A 17,852-nucleotide genomic window follows, 5' to 3' on the forward strand; every position below is an offset into this window, starting at 1 on the left:
CTCACATCAGTCTCTTTCTCATCTTCTCAGCGTTTTGACAAAATCAAACATGTTTAATATTATTTTGTCTTGGCTCACACAAATGCTAAAGTTCAATGACGTAAACGCTGTCAACAATCAACAGGAAGCAGCAAACATGGAGGAGACTCTGAGGAGGTGAAGTCTCGGTTCTGTTCTGTGGAAAAGGAGGAGAAACCGGAGAGTCCATGTTTAATTGAGCGTTTATCTGATCCACCAACCAGCACTTAATTTTTGAACGGTTCACCTCTCAGTCACACAGTCTCCTCCCACTAAAATAGTGCAGCTAACCAGAGCAGGCTGGCGGGGAGTCGAGGCGACAAAATCCAAACTGTATAGTCTGTAATACAGTTTATATTTATGGATTATATTGATGCTGAATTGACAAGACTACTGTTGACATATGAAGCCTTTTGACTCTAGGTTACTTTCAGACATATTAACTTTATTTTTCTGAGATTTTATTATATTTTTTTCTGACATTTTAATAACATTTTTTTGGGGCATTTTATAAATATTTTTTCTGACATTTTATTATATATGTTTGGGCATTTTATAAATATATTTTCTTGGTTTTCATCAACATTTTTTCAAACATTTTAACAATATTTTTTGGCATTTTATAAATATTTTTTTCTGACATTTTATTATATTTTTTGGGCATTTTATAAATATTATTTCTGACATTTTAACAATATTTTTTGGTATTTTATAAATATTTTTTCTGACAATTTATTATATTTTTGGGCATTTTATAAATATTTTTTCTGACATTTTATTATATATTTTTGGGCATTTTATAAATATATTTTTCTTGGATTTCATCAACATTCTTTCAAACATTCTAACAATATTTCTTGGAAATCATATAAACATTTTTCCCCCAACATTTTAACAACATTTTTTGGACATTTTATTAATCTTATTAATTATAATAATTGTATTAATTTATCAATGTGACCCTCCATGTTGTGCTTCACAGTTTAAGTAATAACCCATGCAGCATCACTCAGTACGTGAAGCGGTTGCATCGTATGTCGTAGCTTGTGATCCAGTCGGTGCTGTCATCGTACAGTCTGCAGACATCACACTGGATGTTTATTAGATCCATGTGACACAGTGTAGCTGCACTAAACTCAGAGGACTGATAACATATCTCAGACTGTAGGAGGATTTAAAGGGTGTGACTAAAAACTCACCCTGACGTCAGATGTCTGAGGGGTCACACTTTAGTCTTTGATAAGTCTTGTAGTGTATGGTAAATATAATCGTCTAAAGTAGCGTCCGTTAGCTGTGACTCATGTGATCTGCTGCCTGTGTGCCGTTAAGCACTGGTTATTCTGCACACTGAAAAGATCAGTAGGTTTGATAAGAGAGAGATTATTTTCCTCTGAGCTGAGTGAGTCGAGGTATTTTGTTATATAAGTGTTCACACTGACCATCATAGATTGTTTCTGTTATTAGTCTTTCATTTTCCAACGTTCCCCTCACAAAGGGAGCCGAGCAGTGCAACTGTCAACATCAGGAGATTTGAAAAGTGAGGAGCTGGAGGTTAAGACGAAGGGCAGGTCCAAATCAAAGCTGAGAGAAAGAGGAGGACGAGAAAGCAATACAGACGAAGAGAGAATGAGACGGAGAACAAAATGATTACACTGAGCTGCAGCCAGAACAAAGCCTGTAATAAAAGTAACAGCATTGTGGAGCAGTAATAAATACATCCAGTGTGTGAACACCATCTCTCTCTTTCTCTCTCAGTCCTTGGCTGCTGAAGTGTTCCTCTGATTGGTCATACAGGCTTAGCAGCAGCGAGCTCCAGAGGCCCGCTGACAGGCTGGCAGCCACAGCCCACAGTAAATTGGGTTTGCTGGGGACGGGCCTGTAAGCTCCCACACACACACACACACACACACACACACACACACACACACACACACACACACACACACACACACACAGGGAAGCCCACACCGCTGCATACGGCTAACACAGGGACTGATGCTAACGTGTGACGAAAGCTGCATGCAACATGTCACATACACTGGTTGTAACAAGCAGCCACACACACACACACACACACACACACACACACACACACACACACACACCCCGGAGAGGAGATGCTAATGGTCAGCGGTTTTCCTCCATGACCACTTAGTGGTTTCCTGATGTTGTTTTAAACTCCTGCTGCAGGCAGGATAAGCTCCCGCGGCCTCATGGCTGCTGCCAGGTCACTGTTAATCACACACACACTCAGCAAACTGAACCAAAGCCCCTCAGGTGGGAATGTAACTATCACCAGCAGGACAATTGTACCTCTTGTAATAAAACGTAATGTTTATGTAAGCAGATGTGTGAGCTGCGGTTTGGCTCGGGAGAGGAGCAGCAGCAGAAAGCCTGATTTGTTCCGTTTCATCCTCCTCGACATTATCCTCCTCATTTATTCAGCGTTTCCTCCTTTGCCTCCCTCTTGTAGTTATTTCTGTTTCCATGTTTCTCTTATCTTTTTCTTTCTCCTGCTCGTTCACAAAAACAGTCAAAAAAAGCTCCAACATTTCCACCGACACCCTCGTGCACGACTCTTCCTGTCTGACTCCTTCAGCTCTGACACGTTTGAAAGAAAAGTATCGCACTTAGTTTCAAAGTTGTCTTTTTGTGTGACTGTTGTGAGTGAGACCAGTGGTTTCATCGTGTGCTTGGCAGCGTGGACTCCCTTTCTTCCCTCGGTGAGAGGAGGAGAGAAAAAAGCCCTGATGGATGCAACGTTGCAGCTAAGCTAGCACGCCGCTGCAGCCAAAATAAATCACTTCACTGACAGAGCAGATAGAGAGATAGGAGCTGGGTGGAGGACAGAGTGCTGCTGTTAGCCACAGGTGCCAAATGGCCAGGTCAAATATAATTACCACAAATAGAGGACAAACACACACACACACACACACACACACACACACACACAAGCTGCAGCTTCTGTCTGCAGCTATCACTAAGAGGCTACAAATCAGCAGCTGTTGAAAAGGTTTCACAGAAAAATGCTCTTCAGTTAAAGATGATGATGTAAATGTTATTCCACTCTGAGGGTTTAAGACTCGCTGCGGTCGTCAATACGGATCAATAACAAAGGAAACCTGAACATTAAAAGCACTTGAACATAAATGAGTTTTCAGACTGTAACAGCTGCACAGAATCAAACTGACTTGTGTTAACGCTGCTGTGAGCTCGACTGTACGAGTCAGCGTTTTAACTCCATGTTTAAGCTGTTACTAACACGCCACACTGTACATTTACAACCACAGTCCATCCAATACTCCATTACTGGACATCTTAATAAAGCAGATACATCAGGACTTGTTTGTTAGGCCTGAAAAATATGAGTAAAATCTGTGAGGTGTCAGAATAAAGAATAATTAAGAAACAGATTTCTTCAAATGTGCATTTTTTACTAGCCATGATCTCTGCATGTGAGGAACCACTTTAGTTCAGGCTGGGTGATAAAACATTATTGATAGGGCATCAAAATAAATGTACCTCGATAATGATGATAAACTTTGGACTGTGTTTAATCACACATGGTTAAAGTTTGCCTTCAGAGGCAGTGAGTCACGTGATGTAGTGACAAAGTCTGTGTGGGTGGATAAATAAGTAAAGGACATTGATTTCACCTAGAAGACCAGGGTTCAAGTCCCATGTGGGTCAACGTTAGTTTATTGTTGTGTTAATGTTGTAATTCCACCTTGTTAGGGAACTCAAAACAGAGCGGCCAGCTGGCGGCCAGGCGAATATCGGCACAACTTTGATTTTTGAATTATACCTCACGTTCAAACAGCATCAGGAGAGAGTCACTGCCCCAAGTGAAGAAGCTGTTGTTCACCAGTGAGGGTAGAACGGAGCGTGAGATGGAGTGGCTGTTTGGTGCAGCGTCTGCAGCTATGCGAGCACAGCACGGGACCGTTGAGGTTCAGAGGGAGCTGAGTCAGGAGGTGAAGCTTTTGATCTACTGGTCCTCCTCCGTCCCAGCCCTCACCTATGGTCATGAGCTCTGGGTAGTGACTGAAAGAATGAGATCACAGATATAAGCGTCTGAAATGAGTTTCCTCTGTAGGGTGTCTGGGCTCAGCCTTAGAGATAGGGGGAGGAGTCAGACATCTGGAGGGAGCTCGGAGTAGAGCCGCTGCTCCTTCATGTTGAGGTGGTTCAACATCTGATCAGGATCCTCCTGGTCCAGCTGGTAGGAGGCCCCGGGGCAGACCCAGAACACACTGGAAGGATTCTAGATCTCATCTGGTCTGGGAACACCTCGGGGTCCTCCAGGAGGAGCTGGGAAGCATCACTTGGTAGAGGGACATTTGGAGTACTTTGCTCAGCCCTCTGACCCTGAGACCCGGCCTCGGATAAGCGGATGAAGATGGATGGATGGATGGATGGATGGATGTGCGCTGGGTTAACCCACCAAACAGAAGATCTACTACATCTGACCCTGATGGCCGGTGTACATAAACTTATTTTCCTTTCTTTAGCGATGTGTCGATGGTGCATGTTCTTATCAGGATGACGATGTAAATACGACTCATCGCTCAGCACTATGGTCCATTAATCACATCTCACTTTCTCTGTTGCCGTGACGCCCATCACATTACTGTAAACCCCACTGTTCCTCACTGTTGATGTGAGCGTGCGTGTGCGTGCGCGTGCATTTGACGGTGAAAAGCAGCATGTGTGGCTGCAGACGAGCCGCTGACAGCCACAAACCCATCGGGGTACATTCAGCTGTTATCAGTGCGTGAATGGATGTATGGTTGCGTGTGAATGGGACGACCACACACACTGCAGAGGAGATGAGGAAAATGGCTCATTCAGTCAGCAGCACAATGACGGAGAGTGTGTTCAGACAAAGAGTGGGACGGCAGATGGGCCTTCTTCCACGCAGGCTGAACACAGAAAACCGAAGAGATGGACACAGAAAGGAAAGAAAGAAGAAGTAGTTAGTGCGAGAGCAGAGCTTGGTGGTAATGTGACGTCCTCCCTCATGTATCCCCCGAGGAGCTCACGCAGGGTTTCATGATTATTGTGGATCAAATTTACAGCAGAAATTCTGTTAACATGAATTGTTAATCTGCGAGTGTAATATTTATGTCTGCAGATACAGTGGCTGTGATGCTGCGGTTTGTAAGACCCTTGAATCAACAGGCCTTTAATCTGTGGCTGCTGCAGGCGGAGCAGTGCTGGGCACACTGGGAGCAGGTTCAGGTGCTGTGTAAGTGCTGAGCCTGATCAGTGTCTGGAGAGGATTTAGGCAGCGGCTCTCCGAAAGGTCTCGACAAACATTTTAGAGGAGAAACTGTTGGCTGTGGGCACACCGCCTCCACAGATTCCACTTGGTCAATAATTCATAAATTCTGCTGTGTTCCTGCAGAAGAGCAGCAGATTTGGATTTCATGCAAAAGGTGGAACAAATGCTTTCACGCTCCATAACACTCTCAGTTGTGTCCACTGGTATCAGATTTTATAAAGAACTGAATCTAGTTTAGTCCCAAAGATGAGTAGAATTCAGCGACAGGACAGAGCAGTGAGAGTTGTAAAAGTTTGTCTTGTCAGATTCTTTTTTCTGAAACTTTTGCTTTAGTTCATCATTGTTTACAGCAACAACAGAGCTGTGAGACGTCTGATGTTCCACTGATGGAGTCGCTTACATACAAACATCGACAAAGTGTTAGAAGATGAGGCTCAGCAGGCGGCTACCCCCTTCATCCAAGAGTCAGAGACCCTTTCTGTGTCGATATCTATCAGCTAAGAGAAGTTTTCCTTGGCTAATTGCTCCTTCTGCTGTAAGAATGTGTGTGTGTGTGTGTGTGTGTGTGTGTTTGCCTGTAAGAGACACACACAACAGTAAAACAAGCGCCTTCTTGGCGAAGCTTCTCCGATGTTAAGATTTGCTGCTTTTCTCTGTTACATCAGCCAATTTACTGCTCACACATTCTCCCTGTCTGCTTTTTCTCCCGCCATGTACCGACTCAGCTGTCGTCTCACATCCTGCCAGTCTCACCCTGCAGTCACCCCGTGTTCTCGACGTTGCCCCTCACCTGACCTCCTCTGCCTGTACATGTTCCCACTTAGCCATCAGCCCTGTAACATATATTCTGTCCTCGCCAGACTGTCGAATGTACTTCTGCATTCCAGACATTTTCTCTGTCTGTTAAGACGCTGTGGCTGCCTCTAGAGCCTCTGGAGGACCCTCCAGCCTGAAGGGACCCGACAGATCAGGCTGGGTTCAGACAAATATTTTCAGATGATGCTCAGGTCCGGCCTAAAAACGACCTTCTGTCTGTGTTGGGCGACTTCTTGTTCAGTCCTTGGGTTTGTTATTTACATGACAACACATGAACATAACACACAGACTATCCCAGGTAAATATTCATGTAATGTAGCTGATGATGGAGGACGTCTAGCAGAGCTTTAACGTTACTCGAAGCTCGGTGTACTTGCTCAGGATATTCTTGCCTTTACTGGCAGCAGGAAGTTTAGCGTCACTGCAAGAAGCATCGTACAGATGAGGACAGAGCTGAAGCCGTCCACAGTGGACGCTATCCTACTCTTCTTCCAAGGTAACTCCAAATAAACCACGAAGGCTGGATGTAAATAGTTCAGCTGACAGCAGGTACAGTTCAGGAAAAGTTGATGAAGATGAGGATTTGACATTAGTAAGACTTAAATATTATTATTTATAACTACAGATGACAATTTGCACGTGTGTGTGTGTGTGTGTGTGTGTGTGTGTGTGTGTGCGTGTGTGTGTGTTAAAACAATCAACCTTTATAAGTTTATATAAGACAATGCATTTTGATTATTTACAAGGTGCCATGTGTGTAATCACAGTAAACAAGCAAGCTGGAAACACGGTATCAGAAGTCACTGACCAAGCGCCGGGTTTTAACGACAAGGTCGAATATTTATATAAATATCAGCTAAAGTTGCGTGACTTAATGAATCATGATAATCTTTATATCTATGACTCACCGCATCGCACCTTGACTTTGTTAAAGAGGCAACAGATAGGACTTGTTTGGTTTTTTTAGCTTGGCGCCACCTAGCGTCAGTGGTGTTGCGTCGCACTGTGGCAACGACCAAACTGAGCGTGGGGATCAGAGATAATCAACAAAATGTAGGCTGTAAAGCCACCAGTATACCTCTAATTGAGCTCAAATTGAGTGGGAAACAAAGTCCAGTGTTCACTTAGCTGGGCGTAACTTAGCTGGGCGATGTCCGTGGATAGCTGCCTCCGTGAGAAGAGAACAGAAGGAAGGGAGGGGGGTATCACTGTCCGAGGGCTGCCGTAGAATGGCAACCAGGATGTCAGCCGACCAACACTCGCTACCCGCTCCCTGGTTGCGCGATTTGCGATGCTGGCCAGCTAGGAATGAACTAGCAGCCAGTACAGTCCAGTCCTCTCTGGTCTAGCTAACATTTAGCCGTGTTACTGATCCATTAGAAAGAAAGCTAGCTGGACATCAGTTTTGAAGCCTCTTTGGTCACGGAGCTCCCTCCATCTCCTGAACGCCTGACTGAGGTTTACTCGTTTTTCCTCTTCTTTTATCACTCTCCTTTTTGCTCTTCTTTGCCTCCTCAGACAGAGGAGCTCCTTTTCTTTGCTAGGCCGTTTTCACTTGTCTCCAAACTTTGTCCGTCTGCCATTGTGCTCGTGACTCAACTATCTCATGCCCAACTCCTCATAAGGACCAGCTCCAGTCCCTGATTGGCTGACCGACCAGTTTCACAATACATGATGCGTTTCCTGCCGTAAAGAAGATTGTTTTCGCGAAATTTCGCCCCCGGTGGCAGAAGCTTATTGTAAAGATTGCACAGCCACTAAGTAACCTATGTAAACGCTGATAGTCTGATTTGACTGTGGACACTACCCTGTGCAACCCACATTATTTTCATCATGATATACAGTACAGGCCAAAAGTTTGGACACACCTTCTCATTCAATGCGTTTTCTTTATTTTCATGACTATTTACATTGTAGATTCTCACTGAAGGCATCAAAACTATGAATGAACACATGTGGAGTTATGTACTTAACAAAAAAAGGTGAAATAACTGAAAACATGTTTTATATTCTAGTTTCTTCAAAATAGCCACCCTTTGCTCTGATTACTGCTTTGCACACTCTTGGCATTCTCTCCATGAGCTTCAAGAGGTAGTCACCTGAAATGGTTTTCCAACAGTCTTGAAGGAGTTCCCAGAGGTGTTTAGCACTTGTTGGCCCCTTTGCCTTCACTCTGCGGTCCAGCTCACCCCAAACCATCTCCATTGGGTTCAGGTCCGGTGACTGTGGAGGCCAGGTCATCTGCCGCAGCACTCCATCACTCTCCTTCTTGGTCAAATAGCCCTTACACAGCCTGGAGGTGTGTTTGGGGTCATTGTCCTGTTGAAAAATAAATGATGGTCCAACTAAACGCAAACCGGATGGGATGGCATGTCGCTGCAGGATGCTGTGGTAGCCATGCTGGTTCAGTGTGCCTTCAATTTTGAATAAATCCCCAACAGTGTCACCAGCAAAACACCCCACACCATCACACCTCCTCCTCCATGCTTCACAGTGGGAACCAGGCATGTGGAATCCATCCGTTCACCTTTTCTGCGTCTCACAAAGACACGCGGTTGGAACCAAAGATCTCAAATTTGGACTCATCAGACCAAAGCACAGATTTCCACTGGTCTAATGTCCATTCCTTGTGTTTCTTGGCCCAAACAAATCTCTTCTGCTTGTTGCCTCTCCTTAGCAGTGGTTTCCTAGCAGCTATTTGACCATGAAGGCCTGATTCGCGCAGTCTCCTCTTAACAGTTGTTCTAGAGATGGGTCTGCTGCTAGAACTCTGCGTGGCATTCATCTGGTCTCTGATCTGAGCTGCTGTTAACTTGCGATTTCTGAGGCTGGTGACTCGGATGAACTTATCCTCAGAAGCAGAGGTGACTCTTGGTCTTCCTTTCCTGGGTCGGTCCTCATGTGTGCCAGTTTCGTTGTAGCGCTTGATGGTTTTTGCGACTCCACTTGGGGACACATTTAAAGTTTTTGCAATTTTCCGGACTGACTGACCTTCATTTCTTAAAGTAATGATGGCCACTGGTTTTTCTTTAGTTAGCTGATTGGTTCTTGCCATAATATGAATTTTAACAGTTGTCCAATAGGGCTGTCAGCTGTGTATTAACCTGACTTCTGCACAACACAACTGATGGTCCCAACCCCATTGATAAAGCAAGAAATTCCACTAATTAACCCTGATAAGGCACACCTGTGAAGTGGAAACCATTTCAGGTGACTACCTCTTGAAGCTCATGGAGAGAATGCCAAGAGTGTGCAAAGCAGTAATCAGAGCAAAGGGTGGCTATTTTGAAGAAACTAGAATATAAAACATGTTTTCAGTTATTTCACCTTTTTTTGTTAAGTACATAACTCCACATGTGTTCATTCATAGTTTTGATGCCTTCAGTGAGAATCTACAATGTAAATAGTCATGAAAATAAAGAAAACGCATTGAATGAGAAGGTGTGTCCAAACTTTTGGCCTGTACTGTATTTAGGAAAAGATGCTGTCTGTTGCCACTTTAAGAGTTCTTCATTCTCCTCACGTGCCTCCTAGAAGAATCCAAAAGGCCTGTCGGCACTTAACAACAGCAAAACTACATCTAAACATCTGACAAAGTCTCACACAGCTCCTGCAGTTTAATCCAGGTCTCATTTATCCAGTTTTATTCTCAGTACTTACCAAACGTGCATTTCACTAGAGTGTTGAAATATAAAACACTTCCACCTACGAGTGACTTCAGTCTGACCTGCTTTAAATCTTAATGTTTCAGCAGAGACGCTAAACATGACTGGATAAATGAGACTTGGATTAAACTGCAGGAGACGTGTGAGAGTGTGTGAACAGATGTTTTGATATAGTTTTGCTCTTGTTACATTTGGAGCAGGATTACTTTAATTTATTAAGACTTTTCACCAGGTTTAGGACTCACCACAAAGTTTTCTCTCATATTTTTAAGCTAACAGGTGTCAAGTAACCTATATACAAATGGTCATTTTGCAGGTGAAGTCTTCCATTGATGTCCTGACTTGTCATCACTTGTCTGCACTTCACTCGCCTCCGTCTCTGCAGACGAGCTCAGGTGTCACAGTGACGCACAGGTTGACATCTGTCACATTCTGCAGCTTTGTTTGCCGTCGGCTGCGGCGTGTTTGAAAGACTGTACGAGCAAACGAGCCGCAGAGGTGAGCAGGACATCACAGTCTGGATTAAACAAGAACACCCCCGCTCCCCCCGGCGCCCTTGAAGCCCACTCTTCTTATCATTTCAATCATTTCACCCCACGGTGTCTTAAATAGGACTGTGGCTGCTCGCTCTTCCTGTTCCTCTCTGTGTCTCTCTCATCGTGCATATCTCACCCACATCTTATTAGATGCAATAGTTTCCCTCGCTGGTGTGTGTGTGTGTGTGTGTGTGTGTGTGTGTGTGTGTGTGTCTGCTCCCATGTGTCTAGGAGTTTGGATTTAGTAGAAATAGCGAGCTGACTCATCAGGCAGCGTGCATATGAGAACTTGTCCAAGCACCAACCCACACACAAATCACACTGAGTAGACTGCCCTCCACACACACACACACACACACACACACACACACACACACACACACAGTGAAAATAGCAGCGAGCCATTTGTATGCTAAAATGAAGTTGACTTTGAGGGACTGAGGTGGCCGGCTGAGGATCCTGATTGAGAGCACTGATGAGATACAGAAGGTTGGACAAACAGCAGTGAGCTTTCCTCCCGTCGCTCACCCTCCAGACGCAGACTTAAAACATGAATAACACTGAGGCTGGAGATGGCAGAGCTCTCTCCCTCTCTCTCTCTCTCTCTCTCTCACACACACACACACACACACACGCCTTCAGAGAAAGTTCTCTGGCAGCGTACGAGCTAGCTTCACACACACTTTTTGTTTGTCCTCTGATTCAGACACAAACAAAAGCCAGAACTGTGCTCTTTCTGTTTTATGCACAACTTTCATCACCAGGAAAAAAACCCAGCACAACAAATTAATTTCCTCCAGTGAGCAGATACTGCCCCAGTCATTTGTCTGCCTCCATACGGACTTTAATGATTATAGGCCAGGTCTTAGAGACATTAATCCTGGTTGAGGACAGATAATTACCTTCAATAGAGGACCAACCAGGTTAAAATGAATCCACTGCCAGAAGGCATAAAACGAACAATAAAAGGTACACTGTGTACGCCGCACGGCTGCTCCCACAAAGCCTGGACTAACTGTTCCTCTTGTGGATCATCACTTTATTCTGCTAGTCTCACAACAGCCGCAGCAGATGGTGCAGAGGTGACAAGAGGAAAGAGAAAAGAGGAATGACATGCAGCAGAGGTCCCTTCCAGAGCTCGACCAGGGACGCTGCAATCACAGCCAGCGAACCACCAGACGCCTCGTTAGACCTTCTGAAAAATAAGTACGGGAGGTAATGACGAGAAACTGTTTTTTTTAACTGTGCCATGAAATACACATATGCATAATTTTAAGAGAATATTGTGCATGTTGAGAAAGTCGCAGTTTGTTCTAAGACTTTTGAAGTACAGGAAAATACGTAGCCTAATTACAGCAACGACACAAGTCTCGTAAATGACGACATGGCTTTCTCTCTCAAGTTCTAATCAGTTCATTCTTGAATCCAGGTGGACCTTTGTGCCAAATTTGGGACACGACTGCTCTTACACAGATACACGAACACCCCGAAAACATAACGCCTGAAGCCCAAACTACAATATCTTAATATTTATTTATTTATGTGCCTCTTTTATTTCTAAAATAGCTGTGGGGTTTGCTATTTTATTTATTTCTCATTTACTGCTTTTTCTGCCTTTTTTTAATTTCTTTCCTCCATATTTCACATCTAACAGATTTTCCCTACAACAATAGCGAAGTATATTCATTTAATTGACAACAACTGCAAAATAGTAACATTTGAATTATCCTCATTTGGTTTGTTGTGTTTTATACGTACATTAACAAGTTCTTTAAGTGACCTTGTTTTAATTTTGTACCAGTTAAATATAAAAACAGATACATAAATAAAAATAATGCCTCAGGTCGTGGCTATCGACAACAAACAGGGGTGTGAATAGTTAACTGAGTCACAGGTTGCACCATGTTGCTCGGTCAGCAGTGTGTGAATGTGTGTGTGAACGGGTGAATGTGACTCATAGTCTAAAAATCACTTTGAGTGAGGTGCTTAAGTCCAACACAGCTACGTTCCCCAACAAACTGAGAAGTTTCATTCAAAACTAAATGGAACAAAGTCAAACTGAGACTTTCCTGACTTGCACAATCATCTTTCAAATTGACAAACATCATGTGTGTGTTTCATAGCACACCTCAAACTGGATCAAAAAATGTCTCTTACTTTTACTACCGTACATGTTTTCTCTGAAATGAAGTCCCATCTGTGAGACTGAAGAGGAGGAAATTCACGTCTCTATAAAGTCGACAAACCCGCTGAATTCAGCCACGATTTTTATCAACATTAAAGCTAACTCTGTCACCATGAGCCTGATGCATGTTTTCTTTCTTTGTACCTACACAAATCTTTCCACCTTCTGATAAAGTCCCCAGTTTGTGAAGTCAACAATCTCTCCATATCCAAATTCTATGAACAGCTCAGTTTGAGTTTCGGTGATATCTGAGATCTGTAGTATGATGGTCCTGCAGAGATTTTGTTTCGTACTCACATCTCAGTCTTGTAGGTGGAGCATCTCTCCAGCGGGATCTTCAGGACTCTGTTGTTGAGCCCGACGAAGAGCGACCTGTCGCTGTGCAGGATCTGCAGGCTCAGGATCGGCTCTCGCACCCCCGACGGAAGAAGCTCCATCTCCTCCAGATAACACCCCTGTAGGTTCTTATTGGGCGTCGCCAGCGCCTTTAAGATGGTGCCGTATTCTGATAGGACGGGAAGATAACAAAGTTAAGTTAGAGCGCAGGTCCATGCTTCATCTGTCTTCTCACGTCATTTATCTGGTTCAGTGTGTTTCTCCTGACCTGTGCTGATGTACATGACGTGGTAGAGGGTGTCCATGCCCTGAACGATGTCCACCACCAGGTTGGAGAAGCGAACGTCGTCCTGCATGACCAGCGGATCGACAGACTCCGGCTGGACCACGTCGTTCATCAGGTAGAGCCGCTGGGCGTCCTGCAGGCTGCGCTCCGTCAGACCCTCGTTAGGACCCTCGTCATCGATGGTACCACACTGAGAGGAGTGAAGAGGAGACGTCAGAGGAGTGTGTGGACATGGACACAGGAAAATGATACGGTAAGGCAGAGAGAATAAAAACCACACACACACACACACACACACACACACACACTCACAGACTCATCGCAGTTATGAAATCAATAACGTCTCTGGGTCGATTGTTTCACTTCTTAATTCTTTTCTCAGTAATTGCAACTTTTTTTTCGGGGGAACAAAACAACAGTGTGACACAGCGACAACACGGCGACGTAATGAGACGGTGCAGCAGAATAAATGTGAAATGACGCCGTGTGAAGGCTTTGTTTGGACCCTACGGCTCAGCTGTGGTGTTCAGCTTCTGCTCACTCCTGAAATGAGAGATTGATTTGTTGCTAGGTTCCATTTTTGGATGATATTTGAACAGTAGATGATTTTGGAAGTATACCAACGATTACACACATTATTACGTATCTGATGTCTGGATTATTATCACTTCTTTCTTTGTGAGACAGTGACCGGTCTCTTCAGAGCTTCCCATCATGCTGTGTGGCGACGCTGGCGAGCTCCAGACACCAACTGGTTTTACATGTCAGATTTAAGGTGGTTGAGTTTTTCTAAATTAAAAACATGTCATTTAGAGAGTTTACATTGGAGCGATGCAGCCTGGAAACACTGAGACAACACAATCACTTCCACTGTAGTCACATGGAAATTGATTTGTTGAGATTGAGTCTTGATTTGAATCACTTGGTTGTGAATTATCGTCATGCAGAAAACTGCAGTGATTAGTGAGACTGGCAGAGCGCTCTTCCAGCTAGATGCTTTTTGTTTGTGATCACAGGATTATAAATTCCTGGAGGGACCGGACGGCGGACATGTTCTTTATCCAAATCAAAGTCTGAGGATAGAAACTCTTGTATGTTGAACAGATTCAAAAGCCTTCAGAGACAAATGTGTGATTTTGGGATATAGGCATAAAAACAGTCTAATTGTTTCCTCTCTGTCTCTGAGAGAACAAACAGCACCTCTCTAAAACATGACGGGTTTCTGTCACAGCTGATTCAACTGTTTTCAGACCAACATGGATTCATAACAGGCTGTCTCCAGGTATCACACGCTTACATTTAACGCTTTTTAAAACCTTTGAGACCAAATTTAAGACAGATACTCTTTTTCTTATTCAAGCATTGCAGGTAAGTTAAAGGACCTGTGCCTGTAGCACCGTTCTATTCTTACCACCTCTCAGCGTGCCTGGTGAAGGCTAACGTACAAGATGCCTCCTGCTACTCAGTCTTTTTTTAGACATTCACACACTGATGGAGCAGCCATCGAGAGCAGTCTGAAGTTCAGTGTCTTGCCCAAGGAAACTTCGACATGTGGACTGGCAACATCATCCTCACTGTGACCTCGTCACATGTCCACGTTTGGTCATGGACTTTCCACATCCACATATGACGTCCAAGGTACCCTGGGTGTGTTGGTTGTTGACGTTCTGGGACGCCGTGTCAACTTCAGCCTGTTACATGCATTGTCTGTTTTCAAAATACACTTCTGTTTTCACAGGAAATGTACAGTTTGATACAGTCTCTTTCAAAATAAAAGCACTACGCCAGTACAACACCACCAACTGATGTTTTTTTTTTCCTTCACACGTGGTTACGTTTAGCTGACACACACACACACACACACACACACACACACACACACACACACACACACACACACACACACACACACACGGTTGGGTTTAGGTAAAAAGAACAGGGTTTGGCTTTACAATCTTACAGGAAGTGAACACCGGCCTCCTGGGTGACAGTTGGTGGTTGTTGGAGTGGTAGAATTAAAGATTTAGAGGTAGAAAACCTGCTACTACCAGAATGCACTGTGCCGCACCGGACCAATCAAAGCTCCCGCTAGTGGGTGACGTAATGCAGGCTGCCCTTCTGAAAACAACTTGGCAACCTGCTGGTAACAAGCATTCTTGTATTACAGCTAAACAAAGTTTCTGAAATCATTTAAGGCGGGAAATAATCAACGGGTCATATTAGATCAGCTCTGCTTAGTTTTAACATTTGATTTCTGTCTGCTTTATACTCTTTGTGTCTCTGGTGGCAGCACAAATACAAAGTACAAGTACAAGCTGCAAAAATGGTGGATTTTTGCTGCCAGATGAGCAGGGAGATGTGAGTGCTGGTAAGATGGAGGGAAGTTTCACACAGTTCATTCACACAGTTCATACACACAGACACACACACATCGTTATGACACAATGCTGGCGGAAAAGTTTCTCTGTAAGTGTTAAACTAACCTGGAAGTTGTGGATGGGGTTGGTGGTGGGGAGCCATGTGGAGCGAGGGTTCTCCTGGGAGCGGAAGGGCCCGTTGAAGGCCTGGGTGATGGCGCTCAGGTTGAAGGCACACACCGCCGATGCTGCAATACTGTTGCTTTATAGTGAGATAGATAGGGAGGACGAGATGGAGGGGGAAGATAGCAGGAAGCAGAGAGGGGAGGAAGTGACAGGAAGAGACGGAGAGAGATATTATATAAAGATATCACTTCAACAATAATATTCATAACAGTTTACATGTTGGCAGTATACGTGAGGCTGTATCAGGAATCAGCGGCGCCCAGCTGTGTAATAAAGCCGTTCTGTAATGTGTTCCATCCTCTTAATGGAAGTCCTATCGTTTATACCTGCACTAAACAGCCGTACGACGCTGCTGTGCTTGCTGGAGGCTAAGCTACGCTATCAGCACAGCACAGTGAATGGGGACAGTATTAAGCTGAGGATGTGGAGGCAGTCGCACAGATTATGCGCAAACACACACACACACACACACACACACACACACACACACACAGACGGAGCTGCCTCACAGGTGTCACAAATGAGAGTAAACCCGGCTAAACTGGCAGTGTGAGTAAAGTTATTATGGTGACGCTCTTCGGCCATAATGTGCTGCAAGGTAATGAGTTTCTTAACTGCCTGCTACTGCTGACTCCCCCCCCCCACACACACCCAGCACCAAGAGTTTTTTACTACGCAGTGAACGGCCGGCTGGCTCGGCACAGCTCGTGAGATGCTGATAAACCATCAGTTAGGAGATAGTGAGTGATAACATTATAGTGAGCAAGCAACAAAGGAACTGCATGAGCCACAGAGGAAGAGGAGGGGCTGGCGGAGGGGCTGGTGGAGGGACCTGGTGGTGCTTTGTGAGGCGTGTTGGTACCTTGAGTAAAGTATAAATCAGTGAAGGATGCTGCTGGCTGAAAACGCAGCGTCCCAGAGGTTGGTTAATGGTTCTGATGAGGCCTGAATGTGTCGTTATCAACCCTTCAGCTGCTTTTGCTCAGTTTTTGTTGCCTTTGTTTTAATTGGCTTCTCTTAGCTCGGCGTGTCGTCCTGTGGATTTATTTAAAGGTACAGGATATTTAGAAAGGCCATGTCGACAGGCCAACGGGACAAAATGTTTAATCAGACAGCTTTTATGAAATAAAGACGTCTTAAAGGGTAAATGTGGCATCTTTCAACCTGAACCTCATTTTCCCAGGATTCTGTTTCTCAGTGACCAGTGGGAACAACAAAATTTGAAATAAGTCCAGTGCTGAGCGAGCAGGCTGCAGCCAGCGGCAACGTAAATGTACGTCCACTGACAGGCGGTGGTGGTTCGAACACATCTGGTGCCCTAGGCAGCTGATTTATTCAAGTTTCTCACCAGAAGCTACATTTCACAAGATTACAGTGAACACATCATGAGAACATTATAATTTACCTTCACCCAGTGCTCATTATTACTGAATAGAGCCTGGATGCTTCACAATGTAAATCAATGCACCCCCTGTGAGCTGCTGGTTGTTTCTACCGGCTGCTGAAAGGTATCAATAACTAGCTGCTAACTGCTAACAGCTAGCAGCTGAGTTAACGAGTTAATTTGTTTTCTTCCCCCATTTGTGGTGCCCCCTATAGATGACACTGGCCTTAGCGTTCGCCCACACTGCCTATGACATGGGCCGCCACTGACGTTGAGTATGACACCATGGATGTTTGCAAAAAATACACATGAATTCCAATACGGTCGTTCACACAGAGGTCACATGGTGAGATTTGGGACTGCAGACACAAGTGGGCCAATTTTTGTGTTTATCGATGTCACAAGAGCCAAAGAGTAACGTGAATGTAGTTTAAGATGAAAAGGTCCAGTTAATGTGAGCTTCATTTCAGATCAACATCAAAAGAAAACAGGTTTTCTCTAGACAGCTGGAAGTCGATCCTTGCAGAACATTGAAGACGTTTGCACATTCAGGTTCGGCTGCTTTAACTGAGCAGAATGTTTGTTATTCAAACACAAAATGCATCAATCAGAAGTCTTTAAAGTTTAATAGAAACAGTTCTTAAAGCAAACTTTAAGTCTTTATTCCTCTCCTCTGCAGATCATCCACTAACATCCTCATTTTAACACTAAGATGTTTCTGAGCTCACCTGAGACGTCTGGTTTCTTTTGTTGGTTTTTATTTTGAGTGCTCAGTTTTCAGATCTGCAGTTCAGGCTGT

The 17,852-nt window shown here is 44.3% G+C and overlaps 1 protein-coding gene across 5 annotated transcripts in view; it reads right to left on the minus strand.

The window, feature by feature from the left end:
- sema5ba (sema domain, seven thrombospondin repeats (type 1 and type 1-like), transmembrane domain (TM) and short cytoplasmic domain, (semaphorin) 5Ba) overlaps window positions 1–17,852 on the minus strand; it is a 265,659-nt gene that overhangs the window by 42,069 nt on the left and 205,738 nt on the right. For 4 of the 5 annotated variants that reach the window (XM_049594062.1, XM_049594057.1, XM_049594058.1 and 1 more), the window contains 3 exons: window positions 15,610–15,745; window positions 13,109–13,316; window positions 12,802–13,009 (listed from right to left, as the gene is read on the minus strand). In XM_049594062.1, the coding sequence (XP_049450019.1) occupies window positions 12,802–13,009; window positions 13,109–13,316; window positions 15,610–15,745 (552 nt within the window). The remainder of the gene's footprint in view (window positions 1–12,801; window positions 13,010–13,108; window positions 13,317–15,609; window positions 15,746–17,852) is intronic. The other variant, XM_049594061.1, reaches the window with a different exon arrangement.

This window comes from Epinephelus fuscoguttatus, linkage group LG13 (genome assembly GCF_011397635.1).
Source record: "Epinephelus fuscoguttatus linkage group LG13, E.fuscoguttatus.final_Chr_v1".
Taxonomy (NCBI): domain Eukaryota; kingdom Metazoa; phylum Chordata; class Actinopteri; order Perciformes; family Serranidae; genus Epinephelus; species Epinephelus fuscoguttatus.